At 38.8% G+C, this 18,625-nt stretch overlaps 1 protein-coding gene across 3 annotated transcripts in view; it reads left to right on the forward strand.

Annotated features, from left to right (window-relative positions):
* The window catches only part of bcl7a (BAF chromatin remodeling complex subunit BCL7A), a 54,197-nt gene extending 48,621 nt beyond the window's left edge, over positions 1–5,576 (forward strand). For all 3 annotated transcript variants that reach the window (XR_006315388.1, XM_043715757.1, XM_043715756.1), the window contains one exon: positions 652–5,576. Coding sequence is in view for 2 of the 3 variants with exons in the window: in XM_043715757.1 (XP_043571692.1) it covers positions 652–726 (75 nt within the window). In the remaining variant the exon portion in view is untranslated. The remainder of the gene's footprint in view (positions 1–651) is intronic.
* Positions 5,577–18,625: the final 13,049 nt, after the last annotated feature.

The following is an 18,625-nucleotide window of genomic DNA, read 5'->3' on the forward strand; positions in this document are numbered from 1 at the left end:
TAACCTATCATTTGGATATGAGTTTAAGAATACTCTTCTAATGTAGTGGACGAATCAAAAAAATCAACAGCATTGCCAAACAATTGACTAATTCACATGCACATTAATTCTCATGTTCTTTGAAGTAAACTGATTTTGATACATAAAATAAAGCACATTTGTGTTCAAGGGCAAGCAATCTTATTAAAATGACAAGTATATGTCCAATGAAGTCTGTTCTGGTTAGAATCATTAAATAATGCTTGCCCAGAATCATTTCATACTTAGGCTAAAGTTTATTATCAGTGACCATGTTGTAAATATGGTTTAATGTTCTTTGTATTCTCTCTCTCTGGTCAAATTAAACACAGAATAGCATTGGCTGGAATATGTGCTGCTTTGCCTGAACTTCACTGCACATCTGCATTTTCTTTTACAGTTGAAGCATTGGATAGATAAATCATTCCATTTAAACTCACATGCACAAAAACAGTGTTGTATTACTACTACTTTAGAATAAAAAGGTGTCTTTGTCTATTGGGCAAAATTGTTTGGTTTGTTTGTGAATGAACTTTGTACAATTTTTGCCAAAACTTTATTGTGATCTTTTAAAAGTAACATCTGAGGGAGATTAATGCTGGTTTGGTAGTCAAACTTGATCTTTTTTCCTAGGAATCTGAAGATGGGGAACCACTTCCAAAAAAGATCAGAACAGAAACCTCTCAGCAGAGTGCTGAGGAGAGTTAGGCTGTCCAGAAACTCTGGGGTCACTTTCCATGAAAAGGTACATCAACAGGCCTCAATTCAGACCGACCTTCTAGAAACTTTCACACATTATTGAACATGGAGGAACCACTGACCACAAACGATTGTTGGGTCATAATCCAAGAAAATTTGGGAAGACTGGACAGACATGATGCTGACTAATTTCTCCTGTGAATACACATTCTAGTGATTTATATATTTAAATTACTTTCACTGTTAAAGTTGGGTGGGGTGGGTAGAAGAAATGGACTCAGGAGGGTTTACGCACTGGTAGTTTATAAAACTTGTCAAGATCACATGTTTTTTGCTGCTGTATTTCATTTCTTTTATTTATGTTGTAAAATATTTAATGATGGTACAGGTCAGAATTTGTATACATGTGAAATCCATTATTCATGCCATTTTAATTCCATTTTTTGTGCCTGTTTTTTTTTAAAAAAAAACAATGACCACTATCTTACAGAAAGTGCCCTTTGTTTGTCTAGAAAGTAGTAAGATTCTGTTGTGATCATGTTTAATTAGTGTAATGAAGTCTGAGCTATTGGTCCTTTTCGTGTTTAGCTTTGTAACTAAAACACTCGACAAGTATCTAAAATAGAATCTGTTTCCTTGAATACAGCCATGTACAATAGGTTATTCCATTCATTTACTAATGGGAGAAAATATGGATTTCTGGATATGTTAGACTTGTTTAGTTGAAAATAAGTTTCTACACAAATGGTATCTATAGTGGATGTGTGATTGTATTCAACTTATAGGCTAACCAGGAATCTGGATGTAAAATGAAACTTTCAAATAGTGAATAGGATACAGCCAGGATACTGTTCAGAATTTAAAAATAATTGATGAGCTGTCCTAATGCTTTGGTGAACTAATCTGATGAGTTGTTTCCTGGAGGTCCAAGATTATATGTCTCTTCCAAAAGTGTCCAACTGAATCTGTGCTGCTGTGAAGGACAATTGAGATTGTCCTTAGTCTACAGCAGATTTTAGTGGTGCTTATGTAAGCCTGAGAGTAAGTGTGTCTTTGGATGATGCATGTTGTGGGATGTAAAGAAAGTATTAATACTGTACCTTAGTTTGCATCTTCTGGAAAAAAAAGTATTTAAATTCTTCTGTAGGCCATGCTTTGTTTGATCAGCTAATGCAAACAAACCTACTGAGTTTCTTCAGTAGTGAAGAAAACTTGAATGAAGGTGATGAGGGTATTAAATTTATTTTGGCGATTGTTACATTTTGAAGTAAAAAAATAATTTGCAAGTGGGTCAGTTTCTCATATCACTTTGTGTCGTAAAATGCAAATGAAACCCCAAAGTTTAATTTGATTAAATCCTTGAAATATCTAAAAGCTGAGGTACTAAAGATGTGGAGGCAGGTATGAACTTTGGGAACTCTATCTGAGATTGCTTACAAAATTCAGCAAGCTCAATGTTTTAAATTCCCAATCTGAAAAGTTGATAGACTTCATACTACATTCATTCTCATTTGAATGATACGAGTACTATTAGTAATTTAAAATGTTGATGATTGCATTTCCCTGTGGCAAGATATGTGTTACATCTTTGCATTAAATACTGTAACTGCTAAAACTGCTTAAAGCCATTAGTGTTTGTATTTATTTGAGGCTTTATTGATTTGATTTTTTTTGAAACGCAGGGTTCCAACATTAATATATGGAACTGAGCTCAAAATTATGGTTGTATTCAAGGAAATAAAATTAATGTGTAAACCTCCACTGCATTGCAGTTACCTTTTGCATAGTTATTAGGTGCTTATGTGCTGAGAATGAGAATACATATATGGTTTTAACAAATTGATTTGCTCAAGATTATCACTCACTCGCACTGACATGCCTGAGTTTTTCCATCTAAAATATTTCAAATAAAATTTTTGTTTAAAGTGATTTGAATACTTGGTAACTTGGTAATAAAATTGAACTCTGACAATATATATTCCCATTATAAGTGTTTGAAGTTCTGTAACCCAGGCCACTTAGAAAATTCAAATTCTGGACCTGAAGTAATTTAGTTGGATAGGTTCAATTCATAGTAAACTGTTTTTAATGTCAATTTGAAAATCTCAATTTTGCATCATTTTCTGCGATGCCAGAGCAGCCCTTAGTGTCAACATTTGGTTCAGGCAGTGCAGCTACCCATATGGGCTTTGGGTTTAAATTTGCAAATCCAAGTTCAGTGCTGGTTGAGGCCCCAAGTGTAGAATTAAAATATAAATGGGTAGAGACTGTAAACTGCATGATCTGCCCAGTTGTATTAGTTTTGAGCAGCGTATCTTTAAGGGGACAGTTAAGATTGCACTGAAGAATGACCCAAGAAGTAGATTTTTTTTTATTGGAAAAGCAAGAATGGCCCTCGTTGCTCTGAAAACTACAGCTTTCTGGCACATTTCAGGACCTATTTTCCTTCCCCACCCTTCCAGGCTCAATCTATGAGCAGGGAAGCTCTAATTTCCTAAACTTCCCAAAGAGATAAACCACAGAGTACCCATTTGCTGCTTTGAGCTCATGGCAGCATTTAAACAAAGCCTGAAGCTGAATTTAGTTTAGGTTTTGGATCAGGACAGTGTAGCATTGCTCGACTGACTTTGCTGCAATTTTGGGTGCACACTTAATTGCTTCATTTTTGTTCTTTACCAGTTGGTTAGCAGATGTCTGGTGTTCTGATTTGTATTTTTAATTTCTGTATTTTGGTTGGGGAATGGGTGAAAGTTGGTGTTGAATTTATTACTTTGTTGTTTTCATGTTACAGAAACTGTGGAGGTGAAATGTCAGCATTGTTGCACATGAATAGTATTTCTCATGGTTGTGGGACTACTTTGTGCATTACACTAGATTGGAGTGACTCAGGAACTGATTAGTACGTCTGATTGTTTCATTTATGATCTCGTGCTCAAATTCAAATGAATAAAAGTTGAAAATGGTGCTTGCAAAAATGTACCTAGTGAGTCTAGAGACCCAATTCACTGTATAAAGTGGCCCCAAAACCTGCCCAAATGTATAATTTGCATTTTTCATCAACGTTTTAGGTAAAATGCACAATGTGCCAATACTTGGCCATATTTTTAACTTGCATAGTTTTCTTAAGATTATAATACTTTATGATGGGGACCTACTAAAGCTGAGTTGTCTCCTCAATTGAACCTGTTCTACTTTTGCATATAGAAATAAAGCTGTAATTTGGAAACTGGCTGAGTAGAATTGGATCAATTTGCTGTTGTCCAACTGAACCAAATATCAAATGATATACAAATTCCTAAACAGAATTATATTGAATAGTGATGGGAGAAACAGAATGGTTCTTAGTATTGAAGGTGTATACTGTCTGAAAATTTCTATTTAATACTTTGTCACATGTCTGCATTAATTCAGTGCTTTTTGGACCTTTTGACAGTACTACTTTATATGGTAGGTCCATGGGGAAGGTTTCATTTATTTGAAAATGCAAAGAAACATTTTTAAATGTACTCTTGCAGGACTTTCAAAAGTAATTCAAAATAGAATGTTAATATCCCATTTTCCTTCAGGTAACTAGTTTAAAGAATTCTGGTTTAGTTATGATTTACTTTGGAACCTTGTTATAAACTACTGGGGACCGGCAACACTTTTAACTAGGTTTCAAAGTACTGGTACTGTTTAACTTGTTTTACATGTTTTAGTTCTGTTTGCTATGAATGCATAAACCAAAAGCAGCTCAAGTTTTAGTGGCAAGTTTACGAAAAGTGGTGAGGTGTGTAGCAATCCCCAATGTTGAGAGTGATCTTTATGTAGGTATTTCTTAGTTTCAAGACAGCTGCAGTGAAAGTTAGTTGTATACCTCGCGTCATGAAGGGGCTCAACAGTGTAATTTTTTTAAGCTACGAGCAACACTAATGAACTTTGTACGTGTGGTATGAATTTTTATACAATTGTGTAGTCTTGCCTTCCATAACTAAGTTTGGATTTTGCTAATAGAATTTCTGTACAGTGTAGATTGGGTATTGTCTTATTCTGTTTGAAACTAGTGCAGTTTAATGTTCAAGAAAGCTTCTGACTGTGTTTAAAAAAAGATAAAATAGTTTTCATTCATTAAAAATGAAATGCAGTGCCACAGTTAAAGCAGGAGAAGTTTTACTTTTATTGAAAACAAAAACTTGGGGGTAGTGCGAGTTTTTCTCTTTAAAAAAAAAGTTGGAGCTTCTGTTACATTTTAGTTACCCCTGCAGCTTCTTCCATCTGAGGAATACTTTAAAATAAATCCCATCTTGTATCTGTGAAGTTGTTGTCTTGCAAGACTGTGATATTGCCAGGGCCAGAATGAGTATTTTAACTTTATCTAGAATTTTGATTTTCAATTTTTGCCTTTCAAGCTTGTATGTTAATAGAAATTGAAGCACCACATTCCAAATGTTTGTAGAAGTGCAGGCACTTACTAATATAACAAAATAGCAGCAAACACTCTTGTGATTTTAGGTCTTGAAATCCATGCCACTACTACATTCTAACAACAGCAAACTATATGAATACTGTCCGATTGTCAACATAAATTTGTGATCAGATTGCCCATCTTTTAACAACATGATTTTTAAAGACTGAAGCTATCATGAAAATACTTAACAATTTCCAACTGAAATGCAATGTGTTGTACAGCAGTATGTTTTCTTTATTTATTCTTGAGTATGGTTTGTACCATGTACAATGGCTTTGTTTTCATGAATAAAAAAAATTGTATAACACATTGTGTTTTTATTCAGTTATGTATTGTATTTTTATTTCCTATGAATGACAAAAGGTTACAGATGATATGGAACCTGACCAAAATTAAACTCTTTACAGGAACATATTGTGCTCGTTGAAATTTTTTAATGATTACTAATGGGTTTTGAAGTAATAAAATCCTATGTATTTTTATCTGCCAACATTTTTCTTCCAGTGCATCTGAAGTTAGTTCAGAAGTAGTTGCAAATTTTCAGTCTGATCCTACTGTCAGAAGTGACACTTGATTGTCAAAAAACATCTTAAAATTTGGAGAGAAGTTAATATTGTGAAGCAAGTTAGATTACGAGAGCCTTAATTAAGACAAAGTGCACTTTAATGCTGCTGCATCTCTTGACTTTGCTTCTAGGTTTTCTTTTTCATGGTTTTGATGAGGGAGGAGAGTGGTGGTGATGTTGGATATTGCTGGGGTAAGCATTGTGTTCGGAACTTATTACCAATTTGATTTTTTTTATTCTTGAATATTCATGATAGTTTTCAGCATTCATATGCAGAGTAATAAAAATTGGAAGAAAATGAAGGCTGGTTTAGTTTTTGCCTTTTGGAAGTACTAGCCTTCATCAAGTAGGTGTTTTCGTTTACATAGAATTTATTGCTATTATCTTGTATTTTTTCCTCCAACCCATTATAGTTTGATTTTTAACATTTTTTATATTTAATATATTTTAATTGTTTGTATACTTTTCTGTTTTGAGTGAAACTTGCCATTTAAGTATCAGTCAACTGTAGACTTAAAGGTGCGTGATGTTTTCATATAACTCTTTGGAAATATTTCATGTACTTAGGAGATGCCAACCTATTTTAGTCCCAATGTATATATTTTCATTTGAGAAGCTTGAACCTTATTTTTTTCTGAATGATTGATTGTTTTGTTGAATTTTCCTTTGATTTCCTTAAAATGTACTAGACCCAGTTGAGACATCAGGTAGGATTTCTATTCACCTTGTATCAATGTACTTTAATTGCATGTTTTGTTAGGATAATCTCAATGTAACAGTATTCAATCTATTTCTAAAATTTCAGTGCAAGCTGAAGAGGCTGGTATGATTTCCCACTTCTGTTCCAACTTTGTTCTATTGTTAAATGAAGTAGGTGTATACTTCTAATTATTTAATCCATGGAGAGCAAAGTAGTGAGCCAGTAGTACATAAACCCATTTCCAGCAAGGTTTACTTAATGCAAAACAGCAAACTGTGGATAATCGGCTTGCTCACATTGGTATCAGGTAACTTTGCATAGTCCAGTAATCGAGCCTAGAACCAAAATTTGTATAGCTTGGATCTGATCTTGGTACTGTGTATTTACAAATTGAGCAAAGAGTGGGGAGGCAGGAAACTCAAAACCTCATGGCCTCTGCTTGATGAAGGACATAGCATTGGATTAAGCCATTTAGTTCTTTGTGTCTATTCTGCCATGAGTTAAAGGTTTTTGGCTTATCTGGACCCTAATTATATTTAACTCCTTTTTCCCATTTCCCTTGCTTCCTTTGGGTAATGATCAATCTCAGATTTAAATTTAACAATTGATCTAGAATCAATTGCTCTTCACAGAAGACCATTTTAATTTTCTGTTGAATTTATTGTAGAAGTACTTCTGTGTGTTGCACTTCTGAAGCGCTTGGCTGTAACTGTTAAACATGCCCCTTGTTACAGTTCCTCTCATGCTCACACAGCAGAAAGTTTCACTCACTATAGCTAGTTTGTTCCCTGATCTTACACTATCAAATATTTCATTAATTTCCAATTCCAACAGATGCAAACTTAGAGTATTTGTTCTTTAACCTTTGAACTCCAGTTATAATTCTGGTACATCTGCATTGCAATCCTTCAAGGGCAATACATCCATCCTAAGGTGTGTTCTGCAAAATGGTTCTTGGTACCTAGGTGTGGTTGAACCAGAGCTTTCTTCAATTGAGTATTCTAGTCTTTTAAAGCACAGCAGCCCATTTGCTGTTCTGATTATTTTCCAATTACCATAATCTGAACCTGGACCAATATTCCGTCTTAAGCTACACGGCCTTGAAACCCATCGGAAGAACCATGCAGTGGCTGGAGAAATGAGAGAGAACGCAGACCTGGACCCATATCTTGCACATCTTTGCCCCCTACTGTTTCACAATTTAGCAAGTACCCCAGGCTCAAATTGGATCATCTCCCAATTGCCTGTTTTGCAATCTAGGATGAATATGTACAATGCAATATAAAAATGTGCTAACCAGTTTGTGGATGAAGCAGGATGAAATTGGGCAGACTGTTTTGATCATATCCCACATTCTCATCTCTACCTCAGAGTCACAGATGTTACAGCATGGAGATAGACCCTTCGGTCCAACGGGATATCCCAACCCAATCTAGTCCCACCTGCCAGCACCCGGCCCATATCCCTCCAACCCTTCCTATTCATATACCCATCCAGATGCCTTTTATATGTTGCAATTGTACTAGCCTCCACCACTTGTTCTGGCAGCTCATTCCATACACGTACCACCCTCTGTGTGAAAACTTTGCCCCTTAAGTCCCTTTTATATCTTGCCCCTCTCACCCTAAACCTATGCCCTCTAGTTCTGGACTCCCCCACCCCAGGGAAAAAACTTTGCCTATTTATCCTATCCATGCCCCTCATGATTTTATAAACCTCTATAAGATCATCCCTCAGCCTCCGATGCTCCAGGGAAAACAGCCCCAGCCTGTTCAACCTCTCCCTATAGCTCAAACCCTCCAATCCTGGCAATTTTCCTTGTAAATTGTTTTTGAATCCTTTCAAGTCTCACCTTTTGATTGGAAGGAGACCAGAATTGCACACAATATTCCAAAAGTAGCCTGACCAATGTGCTGTACGGCTGCACCATGACTTCCCAACTCCTGACCAATAAAGGAAAGCATACCAAACGCTGCCTTCACTATTCTATCTATCTGCGACTCTACTTTCAAGGAGCTGTGATTCTGCACTCCCAGGTGTCTCTGTTCAGCAACACTCCCTAGGACCTTACCATTAAGTGTATAAGTCCTGCTAAGATTTGTTTTCCCAAAATGTAGCACCTCTCATTTATCTAAATTAAATGCCATCTGCCACTCAGCCCGTTGGCCCATCTGATCAAGATCCCATTGTAATCTGAGGTAACCACCTTTGTTGTCCGCTATACCTCCAACTTTGGTGTCATCTGCAAACTTAATAACTATACCACTTGTGCTCACATCCAAATTATTAATGTAAACGACAAAGTAGTGAACCCTGCACTGATCCTTGTGGCACTCCACTGATCACAGGCCTCCAGTCTGAAAAGCAACCCTCTAACACCACCCTCTGTCTTCTACCTTCGAGCTAGTTCTGTATCCAAATGGCTAGTTCTCCCTGTGTTCCATGAGATCTAACCTTGCTAACCAGTCTCCCATGGGGAATCTTGTTTGAATGCCTTACTAAAGTCCATATAGATCACCCTGGAGGCTCCCTGCCTCCATTCCTGATGAAGGGCTTTTGCCCGAAACGTCGATTTTCCTGCTCCTCGGATGCTGCCTGACCTGCTGTGCTTTTCCAGCACCACTCTAATCTAAACTCCATATAGATGATGTCTACTGCTCTGCCCTCATCAATCCTCTTTGTTACTTCAAAAAAACTCAATCAAGTTTGTGAGACATGACTTCCTACGCACAAAGCCATGTTGACTATCCCTAATCAGTCCTTGCCTTTCCATATACATCCTGTCCCTCAGGATTCCCTCCAACAACTTGCCCATCACTGATATCAGGATCACCGGTCTATAGTTCCCTGGCTTGTCCTTAACACCTTTCTTAAATACGTTTGCCAACCTCCAATCTTCTGGCACCTCAACTGTGACTATTAATGAAACAAATATCTCAGTAAGAGGCCCAGAAATCACTTCCCTAGCTTCCCACAGAATTGTAGGGTACACCTGATCAGGTCCTGGGGATTATTTCCACTTTTATGCTTTTCAAGACATCCAGCACTTCCTTCTCTGTAATGTGGACATTTTCAAGATGTCACCATCTATTTCCCCACATTCTATATCTTTCCATGTCCTTTTCCACAGGAAACAGATGCAAAATACTCAGTAGTATCTCCTCCATTTCCTGTGGCACCACACAAATGCTGCCTTGCTGATCTTTTGAGGGACCCTATTCTTTCCCTAGTTATCCTTTTGTCCTTAATGTATTTGTAAACATCCTTTGGATTCTCCTTGACTGTATTTGCTAAAGCTATCTCTTGTCCCCTTTTTGCCCTCCAGATTTTCTGCTAAGTATACTCCTACTGCCTTTAAACTCGATCTGTCCTGTCTATACCTGACATATGTTTTCTTCTTTCTCTTAAGCAAACCCTCAATTTATGTAGTCATCCAGCATTCCCTACACCTCCCAGCCTTTCCTTTCACCATAACAGGAATATAGTGTCTCTGGACTCTCATCTCATTTCTGAAGGCTTCCCATTTTCTAGCTGTCCCTTTACCTGCGAATATCTGCTCCCAATCAGCTTTTGAAAGTTCTTACCTAATAACCTCAAAATTAGCCTTTCTCTAATTTAGAACTTCAATTTTTAGATCTGATCTATCCTTTTCCATCACCTATTTTAAATTTATGGATGTTTTCCATTACAAGACACTGAATTTGTAGATACATTTTTGTATTTACAGGCAGTATTTTCTTAAAAATATCTGTCACCTGTATTCAAACATTTAAAGAATGTTCATATCTATTGCAAAATATAGGTGGATGGAACTTGTTAAAACTGGAATTCTTATTAAAACTCATCAGGAGGGTGCTGCTCCTCAGGTATATTGCATATTCATTATAATACTGGGGCTGAAGGAGTTAAATTGGGGACCAATGTATAATTCTTCCTAGGATTAAAAAGATTAAGGAGTGATACAGTTGAGGTGTTTATGAAGATTAAAGGATTTGATGGGATAAGTGGTAGTTTTCTTTAGGTGGAAGTACCAGAAACCATACTTGTCGTCATTTAAATTGGATGTTTGTCACAAAAAACAATGGTTGTTTGCTTAGAAATCTGTTGTGGTTAGGTCAGCAATGAAATTCAAAACTTTAGTTGATTTTTTTTTTGTTAGCAAAGAATGTTGAGGATTCTGTCTACCTGACTTCATTCAGAGAGCCAAGCTATAGCTTAAACATGTTCTAATTGGACAGCAGAATTGACCAGTTGTTTCTGTAGTTTGCGATTCAAGGTAGACAGTAGTGAAGAATTAGGAGAAAGTGAGAACTGCAGACGCTGGAGATCAGAGTCAAAATGTGTGATGCTGAAAAAGTACAGCTGGTCAGGCAGCATCCGAGGAGCAGGAGAATCGACGTTTCACTTTTCCCCCCTCCCCATATTAGCCCAGATCCAACCTTTCAACTCAGCACCACCCTCTTGAGCGGTCCTACCTGTTCATCTTCCTTTATACCTATCTGCTCCATCCTCCTCTATCACCTTCACCCCCGACCTTCATCTACCTATTGTATTCCCAGCTATCTTCCCCCAACCCCACCCCCATTTAGCTCTCAGGTCCCTTGGGCCCCACCCCCTCCTCATTCCTGATGAAGAGCTCATGCTTGAAACATGACTCTCCTGCTTGGATGCTGCCTGCCTGGCTGGCTGTACTTTTCCAGCACCAATGTTTTGACCCTGAATAGTGAAGAATTGCATCTGTTCATAAGCACTTTGTGCACTTTTTGGATATACATATTGCATAATTTCTGTTCCAATCTAAGCTGTGCAGTCCTGCCACATTCAGTTGAGTGGTGATGGGCAATAACCAATCATATTTAGAGGAGGAAGCTGCACAAACCTTCCCATCCTAAGTGATGGGGGAACCTAGCATTTTGGTGGAAGAGAGATTTTTGAAGCATTTTCAATAATCTTCAGCCTGAAGTGTCGAGAGGATGATCACCTTGGTCATCTCCTGAGAGCCCCAACATCACAGATGCTAGTCTTCAGCCACTTCAATTCATTTCAACTGATATCAAGATACCACTGAAGATGCAGAATACCTCAGAAGACATGGGCTTTACCTATATTTTGGCAATTGTGTGAAGACATACTATAGATCTTTTGAACCCTTAGCCAACTAGCGTAACTGTAAAATTGGTATCTACCTAGCAGTGAGGAAAATTGCTCCAGTATATCCACTCAAAAAGCTGTTCAAATCTAACGCAGCCAATTACCACTCCATCAGTCTACTCTTAATCAAAGAAAGTGATTGAAGATGTCATCAACAGTGATATCAGGCAGCACTTATCAATAACATTTGGGTCTCTTGGCTTGGTGTTTACTGCCTTGGTTCAAGCATGGTCAACGTGTTCAGCCATTTTATGAAACACTTCAGGCATAAGTGAGATTTGATCGCATGCTTTCTAGACCAGAGGCGAGGACTCTCCCACTGACCCACGAGCACTTTTTTTTTTCTTTTTAATCAACCTGTTGGACGTGTTATGACCCATCTAGGACAGTTGTGACTTGAACCATGTCTTCTGGTTTAGAGGTATGGACACTAGCATTGCAACAGAAGAATTCCCAAAATGTTTTCAGCGAATTCCTCAGGAGATTCTTTCTAATCAACTTGTTCAGAGATGTTGTTATACACCCCTGGAGAAGGCGTGACTTGGACCAAGACCTCGTTCAGAAGTAGGGAGACTATACTGAGTCAAAACCATACCAAAATAATCGCACATTACAGAAGAAATCCTTTGGTTTATCTAAGTCTCCACAAAGAGCTACTCTAAATCCAACAAGTCCCATTTTCCAGCTATCTCCAGCAGCTTTATCAATTGACCTTCATTGTAAAGTCGAAAGTGGGGATGTTCACTGTACAATGCTCGATGCTGTTTACAACTCAGACACTGATACAATCCATGTCTGAATACAGTGATCTATGGATAATATCCCAGCTTGGGCTAACGAATAGCAAGTAACATTTGTGCCACACAAATGTCAGGCAGTAACAATAGACAATAGGTGCAGGAGTAGGCCATTCAGCCCTTCGAGCCTGCACCGCCATTCAATATAATCATGGCTGATCATTCCTAATCAGTATCCTGTTCCTGCCTTATCTCCATAACCCTTGATTCCACTATCTTTGAGAGCTCTATCCAACTCCTTCTTAAATGAATCCAGAGAGTGGGCCTCCACTGACCCCTGTGGCAGAGCATTCCACACAGCCACCACTCTCTGGGTAAAGAAGTTTCTCCTGAGCTCTGTCCTAAATGGTCTACCTCGTATTTTTAAGCTGTGTCCTCTGGTCCGGCACTCACCCATCAGCGGAAATATGTTTCCTACTGCCAGAGTGTCCAATCCTTTCATAATCTTATACGTCTCGATCAGATCCCCTCTCAATCTTCGAAACTCAAGGGTATACAAGCCCAGTTGCTTCAGTCTTTCAGTGTATAGTAATCCTGCCATTCCAGGAATTGACCTCATGAACCTACGCTGCACTCCCTCAATAGCCAGAATGTCTTTTCTCAAATTTGGAGACCAGAACTGCACACAGTACTCCAGGTGTGGTCTCACCAGGGCCCTGTACAGCTGCAGAAGCACCTCTTTGCTTCTGTACTGAATTCCTCTTGTTATGAAGGCCAGCATGCTATTGGCCGCCTTCACTACCTGCTGTACCTGCATGCTTGCCTTCATTGACTGGTGTACAAGAACACCCAGATCTCTCTGTACTGCCCCTTTACATAAATTGATACCATTGAGGTAGTAGTCTGCCTTCCTGTTCTTGCTACCAAAGTGGATAACCATACATTTATCCACATTAAACTGCATCTGCCATGCATCTGCCCACTCACCTAACTTGTCCAGGTCACCCTGTAATCTCCTAACATCCTCATCACTTTTCACCCTGCCACCCAGCTTTGTATCATCAGCAAATTTGCTAATGTTATTGCTGATACCATCTTCTATATCATAAAGATATTTTGTAAAAAGCTGTGGTCCCAGCACAGATCCCTGCGGTACCCCACTGGTCACTGCCTGCCATTCCGAAATGGAGCCGTTTATCACTACCCTTTGTTTCCTATTAGCCAACCAATTTTCAATTCTGGTTTGTGTAACGAACCAGAATTGGTCAGAGACCTCGAAGTGAAGGAGCCATTGGGAAGTAGTGACCATAATATAATAAGCTTCAATCTGCAATTTGAGAGGGAGAGGGTACAGTCGGAAGTGACAGTACTTCTGTTGAATAAAGGGAATTATGGAGCTATGAGGGAGGAGCTGGCCAAAGTTCAATGGTGCAATACCTTAGCAGGGATGACCGTGGAGGAACAATGGCGGATATTTCTGTGTATAATGCAGAAGTTGCACGATCAGTTCACTCCTAAAAGGAAGAAAGATCCCAGGAGGAGACATGGGCGGCCGTGTTATTCTTCAGATCATCATGAGGGGACAATTGACATGGTAGCTTTCCCAGAGCTTGATTGCCAGTGTGTGATCCCCTAACTATAACCCTAATCCTAACCCTAACCCTAACCCTAATTCCTGGCAGAGGAATTAAATGGGTACTTCAGATCCGTGTTCACATGGGAAGACACAAGCAATCTCCCTGAGGTAACAGTGGCTGAAGGGCCTGAACTTAAGGGAATTTATATTTGCCATAATTTGGTGTTGAGAGGCTGTTAGGTCTGAAGGTTGATAAGTCTCCGTGGCCTGATGGTCTGCATCCCAGGGTATTGAAGGAGGTGGCTCGGGAAATCGTGGATGCGTTGGTGATTATTTTCCAGAGTTCAATAGATTCGGGGTCGGTTCCTGAGGATTGGAGGGTGGCTAATGTTATACCACTTTTTTAAGAAAGGTGGGCGAGAGAAAGCAGGTAATTATAGACCAGTTAGTCTGACCTCAGTGGTGGGAAAGATGCTGGAGTCTATTATAAAGGATGAAATTACTGCACATCTGGATAGTAGTAACAGGATAGTACAGAGTCAGCATGGTTTTATGAAGGGGAAATCATGCTTGACTAATCTTGAATTTTTTGAGGATATAACTATGAAGTTGGACGAGGGAAATCCAGTAGATGTAGTGTACCTGGACTTTCAGAAAGCTTTTGATAAAGACCCACACAGGAGGTTAGTGAGTAAAATTAGGGTGCATGGTATTGGGGGCATCTCCAATAAGAGTTCATCTAACCACTGCTCCTTGATATTCAATAGTGTTATCATCAGTAAATCCCCCACTATCAATATCCTGAAAGTTACCATTGACCAGAACCTCAATTGGACACAACATGCAACTGCAGTGGGTCTAAGAGCAGGTCAGAGTTTAGGAATACTATGTTGAGTAACTCTTCCCCAGACTCTCCAAAGCCTGTCCATCATCTATAAGGTATAATTTGGGAGTGTGGTAGAATACACTCCACTTGCCTGGTCTGTTCTGAATGTTCCAACAACATTCAAGAAGCTTGATGCCATCCAGAACAAAGCAGCCCACTTGAATGGTATTGAAACACCCTCCAAACATTCAATCCCTCCATGACCAGCGGCACCAACGAACTGCACTGTGGCAATTCATCAATGCTCCTTGCCACAACTACCAACTAGAAGGATAGCAGCTCCATAGGCACACCATGACATGCAGACAGTACACAAAGCTAGTCCCTATTCTGACTTGAAAATAGCTATGTATTCTTCAGTATTGCTGGAACCCTGAACAAAGTATTTTGGATGTCTATACACTAGATGGATTGCAGTGGTGCAAGAAAGCAACTCACTTCCATTTGCTCAAGAACAATATATGATGGCCCAACTAGTAAGGCCACATCCACGAATGAATGGAATAAAAATGATAGTTAATGACATAACTTGCAATAAAAGCGGACTTTCACCTGGTGAGCCTTTACAGTGATACTCTGTGCAATTTGTGATGTACTTATAATGTCAATCACTATCTGTTTCAACACTACCACCATAGAACAGTTAACATTTTAAATGTAACAGTTTTTAAGACAATTTTACAATCTAGCTAGTTACTTGCTTGATGACGTGTTATAATTGCTGGGACATTCTTGTTGTAATCTAAAGGTATAAAGGGATTTATGGACGTTAGAAAGAAAAGCAAAGTATTGCAGCTTTCAGAAATATGACGTAAAAATAGTGCGGGAAATAAAGGTCCGTCAGCATCTATGGAAAGAGAAATCCAGTTAAAGTTTCCGGTTATAGTTTTTAAATAGTGGTATCCGGTATTCATACTCCCATTAGTCATCACATCAATGATTTAAAGGATTAAATGTTGTCCTTTCACTCCATTTGTACATTTTAAATAAATTTATAGTATGAATACTTTTACACTAAATCGCTTTATCAACTAGTTGGGTTAGTAACTTGTGGAGAAGGCATACATTTATGCATATATTGTTTGAACTTCACATCAGTGACATCAATATAAGTGAATTATTATTACCCAAGTACTGTGAGTAGTAACGACTGGTACAGATGTACAGTTTGACATGTTTTTGCATGCTGTTGAAAAGTAAATCTGGACGTCCTGCTATATAAACTAAAGATCAAGCTTCAAACCAACAAAGCCTAGCTGATTAATAGACTGTTTAAGTAAGTGCTAATGTTAATTCCTTATGATCTGATAAGTCGACACAAATATTTTTAATTCCCAGTTTAAAAAAACTATCCCTTTTAATCTTGTTCATTGAGGATTATCTAAAGATGTTGCATTTACAATATCTTTGCTCTCTGGTTTTATTTGCTGTCGTCTTAAGAACGTTGGGAGACAGCATGATTTACCATCAGAATCACTGGAGAAACTCAGCAGGTCTGGCAGCATCCACAGAGAGAAAGCAGAATAAGCCTTTCAAGTCCAGTCACTCCAGTTTAGTACTGATAATAGTAGATAGGAAAAAATTATTTAGCTTGATGATGGGGAAGGTGTGGTGAAGAAGTGAGTGGATAGGTGGAGATGCAGCCAAGAGAGGAGGAAAGAAAGCTAGGTAGACAAATGTAAGCTGGTGACAAGCTAATAATGGATAAAGTGTACAGGTGAAATAGGTTGGGCTGATTTCAGCACAGTCATGTCATGATACAACTGGGGTGTAGGGTTGTGTAAAGGACATGGAAAGAGGTGCACGGGTTCTTTACCTCCTCCCACACCCACACCCTGAGATGACATTGGCTGCTTTCAACATAGCCAACCCATTTTCAGTTGCTACTAGTCCTTGTTACCATCTTTTGTTTTTCCATGATTTTGAGATGCTGGTGTTGGTCTGGGCTGAACAGAGTTAAAATTCACACAACACCAGGTTATAGTCAAACCGGTTTAATTGGAAGCACTAACTTTCGGAGCGCTGCTCCTTCATCAGGTGGTTGTCCTTCATCAAAAAATTTATTTTGTGAGATAGTCATGGGGACCATAGAAATGGCGGAGGAGCTGAACAGGCATTTTGTATCAGTCTTTACGGTGGAAGATAGTTTGAACAGCCCATTAATAGTAAAGAATAAGAGTGGTGGAATTAAGTACCATCATGAGCTGTATTAGAAAAACTAATGAGGCTAAAGGAAGACTGGTCCGTTGGCCCTGATTCCTTGCATCCTACGATCCTAAGAGGTAGTTATAGAGTGGATGCAATGTTTGTAATTTTCTAAAAATTTTTGGATAGAATAGAAAATGGGAAAAGTGGGCTGTGCCACCAATGCTTCATCCAGAGGCTCCCTGATGTTTTGTTAAAAACAAGGAATGCAGGTACTGGAAACCAGAGTCTAGATTAGAGTGGTGCTGGAAAAGCACAGCAGGTCAGGCAGAATAGCTCTCTTCCTGATGAAGGGCTTTTGCCCGTAACGTCGATTTTTCCTGCTCCTCGGATGCTGCCTGACCTGCTGTGCATTTCCAGCGCCACTCTAATCTAGTCACTGATGTTACCTAGTATGGTGACGAAATGTCTGAAAATGAACCTTCTAGTTCAGTGAGCAAACCTACATCCGGCATTCTTGGATTCTGGAGTAGTACTGAAAGATTGGCAGTTTTCTAATGTGACTTCCCTGTTCAAAAAAAGAGGCAGGCAAAAAGTAGGTAACTGTAGGCCAATTAACCTAATCTATTATTGGAAAATCGTTGGAATCAAGTATTAAGTAAAAATAGCACATTTGGAAAACTGTAATCTAATCATGCAGAGTCAGCATGGCTTCATGAAAGAGAAATTGTGTCTAACTAATTAAGAGATTTTCAAGGAAGTCTTAACCAGAGTGGAGAGAGGGTGTGTTGTATTTGGACTTAGAGAAGGCGTTTGACAAGATACTTCTGAGAAGGTTAAGTTACAAGATAAGACCCTGTGGTGTTGGAGGTAGGTTAGCATGGATAGAGAATTGGCTAATGGGCAGGAAACCGCAAGTCAGGATAAGGGGTTACTTTTTAAGTTGGCAACCTGTAACTGGATGAGGTTTGACAGTGATCAGTGCTGGGACCATAACTATTCAATATACATTAATGATCTGGAGGAAGGAAACAAATTTATTGTAGCCAAATTTGCAGATGACTCAAAAATAGGTGGAAAGGCAAGTTGTAAAAGGGATACAAACTGTTCAGAGATACAGATAGGATTAAATCAGTGGCAAAATGTTAGTAAATAGTGTATAGTGTGGGAAAATGTGAAGGTGTGTGGAAGGGAGAGCAAAACGTTTTTAAATGGAGAATAAAATGCAGAGAGCTGCAACATAAAATAATTTGGGATACTTGCGCACAAAACAGGAGGCTAGCACACAAATGCAGCAGGTAATCAGGAATGCTAATTAAATGTTGGCCCTTATTTCAAGGCGATTGGGGTATAAGAATAGTAAAGCCTCACTGCAATTGTACAAACTGCTGGTGAGACCACATCTAGAATTTAGAAGAAGGTTTGCTAAGATGATATGGATGAGTCTTAAGGGGCTTGACAGGGTCAATGCTGAGAGGATGTTTCCTCTAATAGCAGAGGACAGAATTTCTGAATAAAGGGTGCCAAGTCTGGGGGCAGAGTTCTTGTGTATATTTAAGAATCCCTCCTATGTCAACCTTAATCAGGGAAATTGAGCGTTACATGGAAAATGCAGGATGGGAGGAATATCAAATCAGCTATGATCTTATTAACGGTGGAACGGGCCCCAGGGCCTGTATGACTTAAAGGAGAAAGTGAGGA

The sequence above is a fragment of the Chiloscyllium plagiosum genome, chromosome 25 (genome assembly GCF_004010195.1).
Source record: "Chiloscyllium plagiosum isolate BGI_BamShark_2017 chromosome 25, ASM401019v2, whole genome shotgun sequence".
NCBI classification, from domain to species: Eukaryota; Metazoa; Chordata; class Chondrichthyes; order Orectolobiformes; family Hemiscylliidae; genus Chiloscyllium; species Chiloscyllium plagiosum.